Raw genomic sequence first — 17,460 nt, forward strand, 5'->3', positions numbered from 1 at the left:
TACCTCAAGTGGCAGAGGTCTGTGCAATGGATCTAAAGGTTCCAACCTGCTGATGAGCTACATAGGTTTATTAAAGGTTAAAAAGGGCATAGTCAATTTCCTATTAACGTCAAAGGAAAGAGGACATTGATTTCAGTGGAAATAGGATTGGGCCTTCATATACTACTATGTGTCCGGGTTCAAAGGACAAGTTTATGTAGTTGCTGGTCTTTGGGAATGTTTCTGTATAATGGTCCACTGGTGTGAATTGGGTAGGTCAGAATTGTTTATGTAACTTTAGCTTGTAATTTTTAATGTTTCAAAGTTAGTGAGATTTTTAAGGAGATCTTATCGTTACATCTTTTCCTGAATTGCATGGCTCAACCTGAACTGAGACATAATAAAGTTTTTGTTATTGGGTAATAAAACCACCAGCCATTTTTACTCATTTGAACAGTGAACATATGGTTTTGTATTAGTCAGTAGCACACAGCTGAGTGATATGTTTTTATAACAAGTGTACAGCACCTTGAGTGATGGAAGGATGCTTCTATAAATGTATACAAATAGTTACATTTCTCTGTATGTAAACCAAGCATTTTAATTCCTAGGAGGGATGGAGTGAGGATCTGAAAATGCACACTGCACGCTTAGGGACGGGAGCAATCCCCCTTGCAACACTTCCTCTTGGACAGGAAGTTGAAATTAGCGTTCCACTAGGAAAGGTAATAGTCTCTCTTTCTATGCACAGGTTTTTTAGGGGCATGGAAATGGTGGACTAAGTTAAGCTTTGTGCATTTAAGTTCTATGTTGTCTTTCTGTTCTGTTAGTGTTGGTTTTTTAAAGCCAGAAGAATTTGGGGGTATAAACTGTTTTTTACAATGTGTTTATACACCACCCTAGTATAGTGATGCCTGGATCTGACTGGAGCTGCTATGTGCTACAGTAAGAGGGAAGAGAAAGGGATGCATGAGTCAGAGATAGGGAATGGAGGAAGGGGAATGTTGAGGGAGGAGAGGTTTTTGGTTGAGAATAAAGGGACATAAGAAGAAAGTTGGTTGTTAGAGCAAATAAGAAATTTAAAGGGGATAATCAGAGGGGGACAATATTATAATGGAAGTGAAGGGTAGGAGTGAATGAGGGGACTGATAGGGATAAGCCTACCACTATCTCTCCCTTTGTGCCTTTCATTTTCCCTTTACTAATTACTCCTGTCCTCTCACACTTACTTGACCTTCGGTTTGGAATGCGGTTTGGCTCAGAAGTCCTATCCACTTTGGCCTGCCTGACAGGTTGCTAGAGAGCAGACGTGCTCTGGTAAATGTTCTGGATTCAACTGTGGAAGCCCATGGTATCTAACCCCTTATATACTGTCTGTCTCTCCTAATGAGCAGTCACTCGCATGTTATTGCTTCCTCACAGTAAAGTTGGAGCGGTCATCTCTGAAATGTGGGAAATAGGAGGAAGGAGTGAAATCTCATCTACAATTCATGGGTTAATTTAAAGCATCAAATAAAACAGAGCAAAACTATGTATAAATTCATTGAACCCTGTTTTTTTCCTATTCAGTTCACCATTTTCTCTGTCTGGTCTTGCTGGTCAAGGACCTCTTTATGGAGATGGGAAGAAATGAGATGTTCATGTTGACTTGAGATGAGCAATCACAAGAAGTATTTTGCATGCCCATGGACTCTGGAAGAGAGATCTGGTGTTGCACTTGCCTAGCCCTGTTCCTCTCTTAAGAGGAGGAGACAGAGGCTAGTGTTGGTTGAGCACAGATCTGGTAGCTCAGCAACTAAACCTCCCTCTGTCGATCTGGCTGTGGCTTGTCTCGTGTTTACATTCTCTTACTCACTCCCTCCTCCGGGCCCTTGGCTCTCTGCAAGAGCAATGTGCTGCATCTGCGTAGGCAATCAAGTCAAGCATATTAGTCTAAATGTCTTAACCATTCAATAGCTGAGGGAAGGGCATTGTACAAGTCCATGCAGGAACCAGGCAGCCCTTGCTGATGGGTGTACCCTGCAGCTTTGTTGCCTATATCTTCTCACTGGCTGCAGTGGCAAAGTGGGGAGTCACAAAGGCCCCATTTAGAGTCATTAGCAGCATATTTTAACACTCCACATCTGAAGAGATTGAGCTTTACCCAAAGATGGTGTGCAAGGTCAAACACATGGGTTTATTGGATCTGTCACAAGATATATACTGACTATATTTTTGTGCTTATAATCTCTATGGTTACATTGATGGTTTTTCTCATCACACAGTGTTGTCATCTTCAGTGAACTGTTAGGAGGAGCCTCCAGCATCTTCTGTCACATGAGCTGTGATGTCCGAAAACCTCTGTTATATAAACTTTCATGTTCAAAACCTTTTGCCATGTTGACTCACATGCTGAAGATGGGATTATGTGAATGAACTAAATTAGCTCTTTTTGTTAAAATTTGTCAAAATCCATGTATTTATTGCCTTAACCAGCATTCCAGTTACCAACTCCGCTCCTGCCCTGCCCCCATTCTAACCCCTTCCCCAAAGTCCCCGCCCCAACTCCACCTCCCCCTTCCCCATTGGACTCCTTTCTCAAATCCCCGCCCTGGCCCCGCCTCTTCCCGGCCTCCTCCCCTGAGTGTGCCTTGTTCCTGCTTCTCCTCCCTCCCTCCCTCCTGGAGCTTGTTACGCCACGAAACAGCTGTTTCACGGCAGCAAGTGCTGCGAGGAGAAGCAGGGACGCAGCATGCTCAGGGGAGGAGGTGGAGGTGAGGTGAGTTGGGGCGGATCGGGGAGCTTGGCTGCCAGTGGGTGCAGAGCACCCACCAATTTTTCTCCGTGGGTGCTCCAGCCCCGGAGCATCCACAGAGTTGGTGCCTATGCTGACTATACAAACCCCAAAGGGCCAGCCACATTGCCAGGTCAATATTAGGTTGTATCTTACCCAAAATACTGCACTGCCTGCCAGCCAATCCTTTAGTGTCTAAAACTAAAGTTTTATTTTAAAGAAAAAGGAAAGTACAAGAAGAGACTTGTTAAAAGATAAAGCACTTAGATACACCCAGAGACTTTAAAGTCCAGATATCAAGTTCTTAGCAGTATTGGTGAGTTTTCTGGCTTGAAAATCCCACTGGAACACATCCACAGCTTGGATGGGTCATTCAGTCCTTTGTTCAGAGCTTCAGTTTGTGGAAAAGTTACTCCAGAGGTAAGAAGCAGGATTGAAGACAAAAAGCAGACTATGCAGCTGCCCTTTATATTCCTTTTGCCATGTGGCTTGTACTTTGTGTCTTCACAGCCCATGGGCACGGAAAAGCCTTAAAGCCTCTGTCCATAGGTATGCCCCTAGAAGTCCTGCTGACTCACAGGGTGTATTCCCTGGCTCCTTTCAGTGGATTCATTGTACAACTGATGACCCTTGATGGGCCATCGAACAGCTAAGTAGTGCTGATGCCAATCTGTCTGGGGGTGTCACCCAAAAACAAAGCACAAGTTTGGAAATACAGATATACCCTACATATCTATAACACATAATAACAGGTGATACAAACATAAACAAAATTATCATACTTGGCAAATGGTAACATTTTGGCAGATACCTCACAGGACGTATCTGGTCAGATTCCTTGCAATTTTATAATATTGGTATCAACAATATCATAGTGTCCCACATATTCTATACATTATATACAAGGAACCGCTGTGTTCCTTTATGGTGACTTTATTGCTAGCTTTTCATGTTTTCTTAATCTACAATAAGGACCTAACCACATCAGCCACACTATCGGGCTTATTTCACCTGCAAATCTACCAATGTGATATATGCCATCATGTGCCAGCAATGCCCCTCTGCCATGTACATTGGCCAAACCGGACAGTCTCTATGCAAAAGAATAGATGGAAACAAATCAGACATCAAGAATTGTAACATTCAAAAACCAGTAGGAGAGCACTTCAATCTCCCTGGGCACTCAATAACAGACTTAAAAGTGGAAATTCTTCAGCAAAAAAACTTCAAAACCAGACTTCAATGAGAAACTGCAGAACTGAAATTAATTCGCAAACTGGACACCATCAAATTAGGCCTGAATAAAGACTGGGAGTGGACTGGTCACTACAAAAAATAATTTTCCCTCTGCTGATACTCTTACCTTCTTGTCAACTGTTGGACATGGGCGACGTCCACCTTGATTGCATTGGCCTCGTTAGCACTAGAAAAGTAATTTTCCCTCTCTTGATATTCACTTTCTTGTCAACTGTTGAGAATAGGCCACTTCCACCTTAATTGAATTGGCCTCATTAACACTGACCCCCCCACTTGGTAAGGCAACACCCATCTTTTCATGTGCTGTAATATTTATACTGCGTACTGTATTTTTCACTCCATGCATCTGATGAAGTGGGTTTTAGCCCACGAAAGCTTATGCCCAAATAAGTTTGTTAGTCTCTAAGGTGCCACAAGGACTCCTCATTGTTTTTGCTGATACAGACTAACACAGCTACCACTCTGAAATAAAGGTCACTCTGACTAAAGCATACATTTGTTCTTTGTGTATGGTGAAAACATAACATGGCCTGTCTTCGAGTTGGCTTTACTTCTGGATAGATTTTGTATAATATTTTTATGATAAGCTGTGGGAATTCTTTATGCTTCACAGGTGAGACTGTCTGTAAAACTTTCCTTTTTGGTTCAGGATTGTTCCTTCTTTTCCAGGGGCAAGGTGTGGATCTGACTGTGAAGGTTGAAGAGAGGTGCGTCAGATACCCAGAAATTCCTAAAAGAACATATGATAAGCAAATACTGTTCTCATTTATAAACTATCTTGGTAACTGTTTTACCTGTCTCAGTCACACTTACAGTTCATTTTACCTGACTGTCTCAAGTGAAAAAAGGTTCCTAGTGTTGAGGGGTTTTTTCTTGTGTTGTATCAGTTCACTGTAACTTTACTGTAGAATCAGTTTTCCTTGTATTTGAAACGTATTTTATCTGTGGGCTCAGAAAAAGAACTGAAGTTATAACCAACTTGGGGCTGAGTGCTGAAGAGTTGCTTACGGAAGTCAAATCTGAAAAAGTTGCTTCAAATGATAATATGCGGATTTGTCCACAAACTAACGCATGTATGGGCTCATGGGCAGGAGAGCTGGCACTCAGCTCCAAACAGTACAATGCGTGTGTCGTCGTTGGTAGGTTATATTTTTTCAATGTAGAGCTGATTCCTGTTTTAGGCATGGTCTGAAGATAGTATAAACCACACATCATGTCATTAAGACACATTTAATATACCTGTTGAACGTTTGACTTTCCTCTAACCAGAGTTTACATCTGCCTTTTTCAGAGAGGTTGTTACAATTCTTTTAGACCTATTAATACCTCTATTGAGATCCATGAGCGTTCAGCAAATATGAAAGGAGTCAGCCCTGTTTCAAAGAGCTTATGGTGTAAAAAGGCAAAATGCAAAGCAGGGCTGTGGAAGGGATACAGCTTAAAAGTGAAGTGACTGCATAATCTTGTAAGTGGAAGAACATCAGAACTAACTTTAGTTGTTTTGCTGATGCCTTGCTTCTATCTGTTCCCTGATTTGTAATACATTTATCTAAAGAGTGTATATTCTGCTTTTTTGGCTGTATAAAAGTTTTTATCCTCATGTATCATCTGAGAAATGGTATAGGTGATTGAACAGACTTGTCAGGTACAATTTTTTAAATATTGTATTTTGTTTTTAATGTTTAATTATCTGATGGAAGAGAGCAAGGTTGGAAGTTTCATTTTTGTGAGGCTATCCTCATGATGTGAGGCCTTTCAGATGGTCTTGAAGGAAGGGTGAAGTTTGGTTTGGAATGCTGAAGTGAGAAAACTGTTCCAGAGATGGGACAAACTGTGCTTTTTTTTTATGGCTCTTATCACTTGGACAGCTTGGTTCTTTAAAAACAGATACTAGTAAAACATAAACAAGAATGCAACACAGGTATGAATGAAAACCAAGGAAAAATAAATGCATTTAATTTTTTCTCAGCTGGTCTTAACTGGTGAGGCAGGGTACAAAATCAGAGAGGTGGTCTCAAGTAATAAGGGCTTTCTGAAAGTTCATCTCTCTCTTTTGCCATTCTTGTTCTCCCTCACTCTCCTCTTGCTTGTGGGAGTAGCTCTCAGGATCTTGATGTACGCATCAGTTTTGACCTCTGTAAAGGAGAGAGAGAATTTTTGGACATGAGGAAGAAAATAGTTTCTGATGCCCTAAAGAAGACACTTGGTTTGCCAGAGGAGCCCAAGAAAGATGAGGTATGAAATTCCCATTTTAGAGAACTCTGTCCTTTGTGACTAGTTTTAGGGGGAGATAACTGTGCTGTCAGTGAACCTCAGCTTTATGGAAAATAGATTGTAAGCACACAGATTTTGAAAAAGCAGTTCAGAATGCAAGACACAGTCACTGCTTGGATTTACAGTAGTAGAACAGGGACAAACAACCCAGAAAAAAACAGGAGAAAGCTATCTGAGCTGCTAATAGTCCCTGTTTTCTGTCCAAAATGGCTGCTCAGACTCCCAGATCAAATTACAGAGGCTAAATCAGCAGAAGATTTGGACATAGTGGGCTCAGATTTTTAATGTCAACAGAGCCCTTTCATAGGAATACTTATCTGTCTAACTACCTCCCATATTTTATTTTTGTTTATAATGAGAAAATCCATGAAATGAAACCTAAAACCAAATGACCGTGTGTGTGTGTGTGTGTGCGCGTGTAATTTAATACATATGCATGCAATGTAGTATATTCAATTGCATATGTTTTTCATAGCCTTTCATTCTTCTATTCTGGTAGATCCCTGTAGTGGCAGTAGTGGGATCAGGAGGTGGGATGAGAGCCATGACTGCTTTCTATGGCAATCTATCAGGACTCCAGCAGCTTGGTCTCTTGGATATCCTGATGTATATGTCTGGAGTCTCAGGATCTACCTGGTATGTAACTGGAACTTTTTCCCCATAGTCCTTCGACCTGAGAACTCAAGTCAGGATAGTCTGGGGAATGATACTCTATTGACACAGTTTACTTTTACCAACATGGATGATTCAGTGATAAGCTCATATATTTCCATAGTCTCTGTTGTTCACCTGATACCTTATTTAATTATCCTTCAAATTTCTGAAGTTTGTCTATAGATGCCCATTCAAGTTCTGGGTGCCTCTCCCATAAATTAAAAATCACAGAATAAATATAACCAGAGGACTGCCCATAAATAAACCCACCTTGGTCCACCCCCTCTCAACCACCTTAACTAAGGGAGGAAAAAGGTGAGCTTTGCAGCATGCCCAGTAGGTTAAGAAATCTGGGCTCTGGTAGATCATGTGGGGACAAATTCCAGAATCAAGGGCCCCACACAGGGGATGCCCTATCAGAAGCACCTTGTTGTTCATATTGAGGGAGCTCCAGCTTAAGCACCCCTTATGATCTCCATTGTGACAGTAGATCACAGGGAGAGATGGGATCTGAGTAGCCTCCCTCCTTCCCCCAAATCAGTGACAAAAAGGAGAAGCAGGAAAGTAAGTTATAATATCTTTGCCCCGCCTTTTTTTAAAGTGAGCATTTTTCTTCAATCCATACAATATTTTCATTAACATAATTCTTATCAAAAGGTTTCAAACTACTTGCAGTTTGATTGAGCCAGATCCATCTCTCTGGGGCCCTAATCCCTTTGCCACTGAAAGTCATCTTTCTAAGAAACGAGGTTTTAGTGATATCAGGTTTGTAGCAGAAAAATCAAGGGACAAGCCCATGTAGCATTAAAATATATCGGTTTGTAGAAAGGTATGTAAAGTATGGCTAGGTATTAATTAAAAATAATGTGAATTAAGTTAGAGGGAAGGTGCTGTAAAGGGGGTGTGTTTCTGCCTAAAGTAGTCTGAGATACTGAGGTAAAGAAAAGAGGGCACACAGGAAACCCAAGACATTAGATGACCATGGTAATCGATGCTTTAGGAAAGTTTCTTCATACTAATAATTAATTAGGTTGTTACTGAAAGTCTGCGGGTGTGCACAGAGATATGATATTAAGACTTTAAGAGAATGCAGTTTTGAGGCCCAAGCTGTGACCTATCATAAAATTGTTTAATAGGAAAGATTCCAAGGTGTGCTATAGACTATACATTTAATATGTTCTTAAATAAAAACAGAGATGTTACTTTCAGTTCTGTTCAAATCACAATGTGGGGAGGGCAGTCATCTTTCTCCAGACATTTGGCATATTGTGTAATAATTTGTTGTTGACTGAAAACCTTGGTGGACATTTTACTAGGTGTTTGTCTAAACTCTACAAAGACCCTCACTGGTCCCACAAAGACCTCAAGGATGCAATTAGCGTTGCTCGGAAACTCGTGACCAGCAGCAAAGTGGGGGCGTTTTCTGCTGAACGACTGGTGTATTATTTCCAGCAGCTGATCTTGTTGGAGAAAGAAGGACGGAAGGTCACACTCACGGATTTGTGGGGCCTTATCATAGAATATTTCTTACAACAGAAGGTAATGAGAGTCCTGGATGTGAATGGTTTGTCTTCAGAATAGGAGTTTAACAAACCTGTTTGAAGCCTCCGGCAACTTATCTCTTCAGACTTGTGGGACACTTTTTAAACTTCTCCTAGACATAAACAGAATTTTACAGGAGAAATGAAAACTTTAAATAATATCCAACACTGAGTAAAGCCCCACGTGATTATCCTATGTTAATCATAAACCTATTCCATGCTAATATTATAGTAATTATCCTATGATGATCATAAATACATAGCATTTTGTATTTTCAAAATGCTCTACAACCATTAGCTGACTCATCTTCATAACACCTCTGAGATAGATAAGCATTGCCTCTTTTTGCGGATGGCGTAGCTCTGACACAGATTGGTTATATTACTTGTCTAAGGCCACATGATGAATAAGGGACAGATAGGATTAGAACTCCAGAATCCCTGGCCCACAGTATTTTCCTCAGTAGGTATGTGCGTCTAGTACTTTGTATTTGCTTTTATGTTTTTCATTCTCTCTCTCCTGATGCCTAAAGGAGCCATTTATGAGGACTAAACACTGTGAGATTTAGTTTTTTCTCATATTATTTCAATTTCTGGATTGTGGAAATATTGAAAGATGAGCTCATGTCATGAGTTCGACAAATTACTCCATGAGGTTTTAAAAAAGCCCATGAAAAACTAAAAAGAATTTGCTTGAGAATTTCCTCTGAGTTCACTATTCATGCTGTGTGATTGGTCACATCTGTCACATGGCATTGCGAGGGCAAGAGGAACCTTCTATTTAAAGGCAAAACTGAACACCAAAGTGATATGACTTTTCCTTGCCATATCCAGCAGGATCCATCGAAGCTGTCTGACCAGCAGTCAGCAGTCAGGTGGGGACAGAACCCCTTCCCCATCTATGCAGCTGTCAATGTGAAGCCCAATGTCGGTAGCCATGAATTTACAGGTATAAAATAAAGTGGGTTTTTCCCCCCTCTAAAATCTGTAAATAGCATTTTCCCCCCAGTTTTAATTATTTATGTCCTTGTTCCCAGTCTCAAATCTTGTCGCAGCATAGTAATGATTGTGGGTAGCAACATAAATTCTCCTTCATATCCTTGCTACTGTGAATTTACTGGGTGAAATCCTGTTCCCATTAAACTCTCAATGGGAGATTTGCCATTGACTCCACTGGGGCTAGGGTTTCACCCATTATGTATACCTAACTTTTCATGCCTTTTCAATATTTGTAATGATGTGTTCAATCGCACATCTTCTCTTGAATTGTACTTGGCAATCCTAATTATAATGCTAAGATATTGGTTTGTTTTTGGATGTATCTCTCCGTGGGCATGTGCACATCTTTATTTGATGTTTGTTTGGTTTTTGTCTCCAACACACTTTTGAATGATGATATGATGGATTGACATTTTGTTTGGCTGATTTGAAAATCCCATTACTTAATTATTTCTGTTAGTAGCAGGATAATACTTCTTTAAATTCATTCTTCATCCCTTTTGCCGCCATTAAAAAATATCAACTTGTGATGCTGGTGAAAAGTCTTAATAGTGAATTCCCATGAATCTGTTAAATAAATCTCCTGTCAATCATATTGCTGTCATGCCATAAGTAAGATGTATGTGGTAGAATCTCCCCTCAGGGCATTAAAGCATTGTTATCTGGGAGGGTTAACCTTTACCAGCATAGGCATTATTGGTATGGATTAAGAAACTGAATTATTCTCTCTTAGCCATTCTCATGGGAATGAGGAGGGGATGAATATGTTTATCCAAGTGCATTTGTGAGATAATTATCTCGGTTAACCCTTTCACAGAGTGGTGTGAGTTCACACCCTATGAGTTTGGTAGCCACAAGTATGGAGCCTTTATCTGCATAGAAGACTTTGGCAGTGAATTCTTCAATGGGCTGCTGCTTGGGAAGTGTCTGGAGCCCAGAATTTGTTTTCTGCAGGGTAAGATCTGATGCTGCTAGAAACACTCCTATTGTGCTTTATAGCAACTGTAATTTGATGCACATTGATGAGAGGGTTAAGAATAATCAGATATTTAATTGTTAGTGACTTATATCAACAGCTGTACAGTTGCATAAGATGTTGCCCCTGGAGACTGTTAGGCATTTAACCACACTCTGTGTTCTTAACTGAACAAGACTTTTATTAAAGATAATCTGTCCTATCCCAATTTTGTCCTGCATATGATGCATATCTGATATGGTGAAATTGAAATTGGTCATGCTGTTCAGTGCCTGAGACGTCTAGGGAACCTAAATTAATACTTTCCTTGTTCCTTTTCAGGAATATGGGCCAGTGCCTTTGCTGCCAATCTAGATGAAATCTGGGAAGAAGTGATTTCTTCAAAAGTTGGCTTTCTAGAATCTCTGAAAGATGCCATCAAAGCTATAGGTAAACAGTAGACAGAGATTGGGCTTTCCTTAGTCGTATGAAAGGGCCTTGAAAATAACTCCTCCATTCAAGGAAGTAACCTCTTCTCACAACATAAAAGAAGATAATTTAGGAGGGCCTTAACAGCACTGTCTACTGGTAGCCCATTTAGTTTAGATTATAGGAACATTATGTGTGGGATTGACAGTGGAGATGATAAAGGATAATACAGTTTCTAATACAAGAGATAATATAAGTTCTCCTTACCAGTATAATGAAGAAAAAGAGAAAATGGGCAGCACCACAACTTTCTGAAACTTCACAACAGCATCAGATTCTGGACATATTTACACTACAACTATTATGGAGTCAGAGGATTTGGCAATATCACAATTGTCCCCTGCAGCACTTGCAATATGTCTGATGTTTGTAGTTTAGATAAGTACTTATCTATGTCCCCTTCACCAGATGAAAACCATGCAGTGTTCAAAGTGGGGACATGGGTGGGCCCCACTTATACTAGAGATTTTAACTCTAGTATAAAGGTTGGAGCCAATTGTGTCTTGTTTTCTCAACATTCTATTGTAGGCAGGGGTGAAAGTAACTTAAAGGACTTACTGATACGCTTGAGTCCTGAGCAGGGGGCATGGCTTTGACCGGAAGGGGCAGGGCCTCAACCGGAAGAGGTGTGGCCTTTAGAGCCCCAGGATTTAAAGGGCCCAGTGCTCCAGATGTGGTAGTGGTGGCTGGGAGCCTTGGGCCCTTTAAATCACTGCGGGAGCTACCACCTGCAGAGGCGACTGGGAGCCCGAGGGCTCGGGGGCCCTTTAAATCACTGCCCGAGCCCCACTGCCAGAGCTCTGGGGTAGCAGTGGCGGCTAAGGGCTCTGGTGGTGATTTAAAGGGCCAGGTGCTCCCAGCCACCACTACCCGCAGCGGAGCCCCAGGCCCTTTAAATTGCTGAAGGAGTCCTGGTGGCTCCCGGCTGCTGCTGCTACCCCTGGCAGCGGGGTTTGGGCAGCGATTTAAAGGGCCTGCGGCTCTGCTGCGGTAGCCCCAGGCCCTTTAAATCATCTCCGGGGGAAGCTGGTCCAGTCCGGCGCACTAACTCTTACCAGTATGCTATACTGGACCATAACGGCTTTAAATTGCCTTTAAATTGCTGAAGCCCCTGGGGTCGCAGCGGTGGCCAGGGTCTCCGATGGTGATTTAAAGGGCCTGGGGCTCCCAGCTGCCACTATCGGCCGCCTCTGCTACCTGGGGGCTCTGGCAGCAGGGCTCTGGTGGCAATTTAAAGCCCCTGCTCCAGCTGCTGCCAGGAGCCCCAGACCCTTTAAATCACCGCCTAGGAAAGCTGGTCTGGTACAGCGCACTGGCTCTTGCCTGTATGCCGTACTGGACCATACCGACTTACTTTCACCTCTGATTGTCGGTGGAGGCTTAATAATACCAGTCATTTTTTAAAAATATTGCTTAAGGTGTTAGCTACATGAGCCCTGCTGAAGACAGTAGCAGTTGTGTTTAAAATCCCAGCTGTTGTAAGGGGAAATGTCAGTATAAAATGGCTGGCATCTTGAACTCGGGGTAAAATGGTCAGGGAATTGTGAAATTTGAGCTTGGATACAGAGATCTGAATTCTGATTTGTTTGTTTCTTTCTGCAGATGAGGCTCAAGGACGCCAGCCTCTGGACCCCTCACAATTAGAAAAGCGAATGGTCATGCCAGGTGGAGCCTTCTCACATTTATTTCAAGATGTATTTAAGTCCCGCTTCTCTGCTGGGGAAAACATTAACTTCATGCGTGGACTGTACCTTCACAGGGACTACGTCAATGCCAAGGAGTTTGTGGCCTGGAAAGGTGGGTAACAAGATTCTGTGAGAGAGAAACCAGGCTGTATGTCAGAGGAATTGGGGACAGTTAGGAAGAGAAAGATGACGAGTCAGTGACAATGCAAGTATGTGTTATCCAAGTACATACTGCTGTAAAGCTTATAAAATGGGCAAGATGCTGCTCGGAGCAAACCATTCAGTTGGCAGTATAGAAGGCTGCTCAAAATGCAGTTGTTGTCTAAAACAAGTTAAAAACATATTTTGTCTGCTGCCACTGGGGTTTGTGTAACCAGATCTCCATGAGTAAAATCACCAACACCACCAATGGAAACGCTGTTGGCCAAATGCAGTCTTCCTTTACAAACAGGCAACCACAATGACAGGGTTGTACTTGTGTATATGACAGCAGACTTGGGCTTATATACTTCAGAGCAAAACCATCCCAAATCCCTTTTGACTGTATTGGAAATTGCCATATAGGAAAGTTATCTCTCCCAGTAGGAAGGATGGGCTTGTGCTTACGGCACTGGATCAGGACTAAAGAGATCTGGGTTCTGTTTTGAGCTCTGCTACTGACGCTCTATGGGCAAGTCACTTAATCTCTCTTTCATACCTTAAAGGGGTGTTGTGATGATAGAATAGTTAATGCACGTGAGATGTTTGGTTCCTGTGGTGGTGGTTGCTTATAAGCTTTTCTGTGGTGCTCAGATATAGGTCTTTTTTTATTTGTCTTGTTTTGCTGAGTGTCCAGGGTGGAGGCAACTTAGTTTGATTTGGTGGTGGGTGGGTGTTGGGGTGTGGGAGTACAGTTAATGTAATTCCAGGGTATTTAAACATTTCTCCTTAGGGTCTCACATGGTTTTCACCTTTTCTCTGAAATTAGACTGACGTGTTTTGTGTACTTCAGTGACCAGTATGATTTTGGGGTCTTTCAGGCACTCACCAGGATGCCTTTCCCAACCAGCTAACTCCAATGGAACACAATCTGTACTTGGTAGATGGGGTTTTTTCTATCAATTCTCCATTTCCTTTGGTGCTTCAGCCAGAGAGAGATGTAGATGTCATCTTTTCATTCAACTACTCTTGGGAAGCTCCATTTGAGGTGAGAGACAAAACGGAGCAGAATTAGGCAAAGACATGTGTCTACTGCCTAGGACATAATGGATGAAATCAGAATGGTCAAATGCCCTATTTAGACATATCTCAATGACTGAGAGAATTATTACTGGGTATAATGCATTATACAACCTTTTGTCAAGTTTTGGGGCTTGCTGCAGAAATTACTGGGTGAAATTTTGTGGCCTGTTATGCAGGAGACCAGATTAGACCATGCAGGAGACCAGATTAGATTATCAGATTAGATCATATAGATAATCATATTAGATTATCATATTTATCCCTCTGGCTTTAAAATCTATGAATCTGTAGATAATTGGTTTGAATCCAAGATCAATTCAGTAGATTTCCAACTGTTGGCTGTTTGGTGATTTATCTGAAATAAATTGATGATCTCAGTCCAGTTCCTGATGGACAAATATCAGTCTAAAAATAACCATTTCCATATGAGATGAACCATTTTTTTCTATACTTACAATGCCATGTTAAATGAACATATGTACATTTAGAAATTTTACATGACCCTGCACATTCTGGGCTCTGAGGGCCTGGCCCTGTGACATAGATTTAAAAACACAAGGAAGAGAAGTTTCAAAGCAAATTTCTCATCCCTCAAACTGCCAGTGTGTGACACCAACAATCAAAATGTGTGACAAATGACCAAAATGTGGGACACAATAATACACAGATTAAATATATTATTAGATTGAATATATATATATAATATAAAAAGCATGTTTGAAGGATGTTTTCTCACTGTGTTACTTAAATAAAAAAAAAAAAAAAGAAAAATGGAAAAAATTAATTCTATTGCTTGCCATAAAAAAATCCTCTGGCATATGGATCATAAGCAGAGTTTGAACTCTGGATTTTCACATTCCCAGCACAAGCCTTTACTTGAGTTACAGGAATAATTGCTCTTCTCTGTGTGGAGCAGCCAGTACAGGGGGATGCGACATGACACACATTTTGCCAGTGGGTTGCCCAGCTGTTGGCTAGACAGCAATAGAATATTGGAGACTGGAATCCTGGGTTCTGTCCCTGGCTTTGGGAGGGGGCTATTTTTTAGTGGTTAGAGATAGGAATAGCCAAATCAAACAGCTACATTGTTATCATTGATGATAACATTTATATTACAATAGTACCTGGAGGCTGAGGTTGAAGTCCCACTGTGTTAAGCCCTATGTAGACATATACTCTTTTGAGCTCTTCTGTAAATCTGGCCATGAGGTCAGAATGGGAACTTTGGAGTGCTGTGCACTTGAAAAATCTCATCTTTATTTAGATGCCTAAATGGGAGCTGAGCACTTTTGAATATCTGGCACCACCTGATTTTTAGATCTTATCCAGTAAAGAAAATAACTTTACTTTTGTCTTCTGAGTTCAGGTGCTGCATCAGGCTCAGAAGTATTGTGAAGAACGGGAAATCCCCTTTCCACACATTGTTGTGAGTGAGACAGATAAGCAGAAGCCCAAGGAGTGTTATATGTTCATGGATCCTCAGAATCCAAAAGTTCCCATAGTGCTTCACTTTCCATTGGTGAACAACACATTCCAGAAATACAAGGCACCAGGTAAGGAAGTATGTAGGAGAGGTTCAATTATACAAGGTGCTGAGAATTTTTCGCCCCATAGTCGGGAGTTGCTTAGGGCTCAATCCTGTAAGGTGCTAAGAACCTAAGGCTTACTTACCTAAGGTTTACTTCTTGCATACCTAAGGCTTGCATACTGCATATGTACTGCAGCATAACTACATCACTGAGGGGTGTGAAAAATCCACCCCCGTGGGTGATATAGTTATACCGACCTTAACCCCCATGTGGACTGTGCTATGTGGGTGGAAGAGCTTCTCCCACTGACATAGCTTATAGAGGTGGGAGAGCTCTCTCCTGTCAGCTTAGAACATCTTCCCCAGACATGCTTCAGCAATGCAGCTGCAAATTTGTAGTGTAAACCTGCCCTACAAGAAGAATCATTGGGAGCAGTAACTATATATTGGACATTGGCCACCAAAATATCCATCTTCAATATCTCAAGAAAATATGATACATATGCTACTTAAAGTGATTAAATATTTATATTATTAAATGCACAAATATGAAGGTTGTGCGTTCCCTACTCTAGCTGGTGGAACAGACCATCTGTTTAAAACTGTTTTAATGTATTCAAATATTCCAAAGTAGTTTTTGTTATATAGAGTGTATTTGTTCAGGTGTACTGTTAGTCCAGTTTTCAGTAGCCCTCTTTACTCCATTACCAGAGTGTCTCGGTTGCTTGGGGTTGGAGCTTCTGTCATAGCTTTGGCCTCATTTTTAAAATGTTGTAGTCTGTTTAAGCTGAAATTTTGTATTAGGATAATGACTGTGGGCCCTGAGGTGTTTGGTTTTATGAACAGTAACAACATTGGCATATGGAATTGTATTGTCCAAAGGTTTGAATGCAAAGCTGAAGAGTACTGGGGATAAGGGACTCTGGGTTCCCCTCTGTAGCTGAAAAAGTTATGAATTAAAATCATTCACACTGCCTGTGAGATAGGAACCAAGTATAGGGCTTGAAAATCACACTTGGTTAAAGTGCTTCAAACACACCTATTTCACCTTGTCAGGAACCTTACCTGCACCCAGTGGCAGGACAAAAGAGCCATCTGCAGAGTCGATGGAGCCGACGATCGGTCGGTCGATCGGTCAGTCGATCGATCGGTCGGTCGGTCGAACATCAACTTGTGGGTAGGTTTATGATAAACCATGATGGTAGCACCTCCTTCTGCTCCTGCACAAACATGGGAGTATCTTTTTAAGGGGATCTGTGAAGACTGTTATTGGCTGATTTTCTGTCTGCAGGAGTTGAGCGTGAGACGGAAGATGAGAAATCCTTTGGCAACTTTCCTGTTGAAGGAGAAAAATCTCCTTATCATTCTATGAACTTCACATATCAACCCAATGAATTTGATAGGCTGCTGGAATTAAGCTGCTACAATATTATGAACAACAAGGACGCTATTTTAAAAGCCCTTGATTTGGGCATGAAAAGAAGGGTACTCAAGAATGCCAAAAGGAAATAAGATGCAGCCTTGTATTTAGGATATTGACTGGTTGCAGGGCATTGAATACACGAAAGCTTCAGACAGGAACACCAAAGGACTAAGATATCTGCAAATGACCAACACAGCTGATAACTTAACTATGTTTCATAGCTTCTCCAAATATAGTATGTATCAGCTGGACTTCACTTCTGGGTGAAGTGTATGAATGGAGCTTTAATAATAGCATTAAAATATTTGTGTATGAGCATGTCTGTATGTTCTTACTGAGCTCTTGTGTTCCTGTGCAATGTGTGAACCAATGGGATTAAGCCAGTGATGCTTTTCCATTGATAAATATGTAATGCTGGTAAACTAATCTCCAGAATCCCTATCCTTCAGGGGAAAGAGGGTTTTGCTCCATATTCAGTACCTGTCAGTATGGCATCAAGAAGTGCAGACAGTTGATAGTAAGGGTGTGAGCTTTCTTCAGAGCTCTGCATTGTTTAGCTTTAGAGTTTTTTCCTTTGAAAACATGTTTTAGTGGGTGGTAAAAAATGTACTTACTTCACCTGCTTTTCCTATCTCCAGAAACCATAAATATAGATTAGTGTTCTGAATTGGAGATGCGGCAG

General features: G+C 41.3%; 1 protein-coding gene across 1 annotated transcript in view; it reads left to right on the forward strand.

Moving 5' to 3' along the window:
- Positions 1 to 16,867, forward strand: part of LOC140913608 (cytosolic phospholipase A2 zeta-like) — a 40,915-nt gene extending 24,048 nt beyond the window's left edge. Inside the window, exons 9-20 of the mRNA XM_073350335.1 lie at positions 591 to 704; positions 4,679 to 4,716; positions 6,109 to 6,244; positions 6,783 to 6,919; positions 8,254 to 8,476; positions 9,313 to 9,427; positions 10,295 to 10,432; positions 10,775 to 10,882; positions 12,524 to 12,718; positions 13,626 to 13,792; positions 15,194 to 15,380; positions 16,647 to 16,867. Coding sequence (XP_073206436.1) covers positions 591 to 704; positions 4,679 to 4,716; positions 6,109 to 6,244; positions 6,783 to 6,919; positions 8,254 to 8,476; positions 9,313 to 9,427; positions 10,295 to 10,432; positions 10,775 to 10,882; positions 12,524 to 12,718; positions 13,626 to 13,792; positions 15,194 to 15,380; positions 16,647 to 16,867 — 1,779 coding nt within the window. The remainder of the gene's footprint in view (positions 1 to 590; positions 705 to 4,678; positions 4,717 to 6,108; positions 6,245 to 6,782; positions 6,920 to 8,253; positions 8,477 to 9,312; positions 9,428 to 10,294; positions 10,433 to 10,774; positions 10,883 to 12,523; positions 12,719 to 13,625; positions 13,793 to 15,193; positions 15,381 to 16,646) is intronic.
- The last annotated feature ends 593 nt before the right edge of the window (positions 16,868 to 17,460 follow it).

Source organism: Lepidochelys kempii, chromosome 6, assembly GCF_965140265.1.
Source record: "Lepidochelys kempii isolate rLepKem1 chromosome 6, rLepKem1.hap2, whole genome shotgun sequence".
Taxonomy (NCBI): Eukaryota; Metazoa; Chordata; order Testudines; family Cheloniidae; genus Lepidochelys; species Lepidochelys kempii.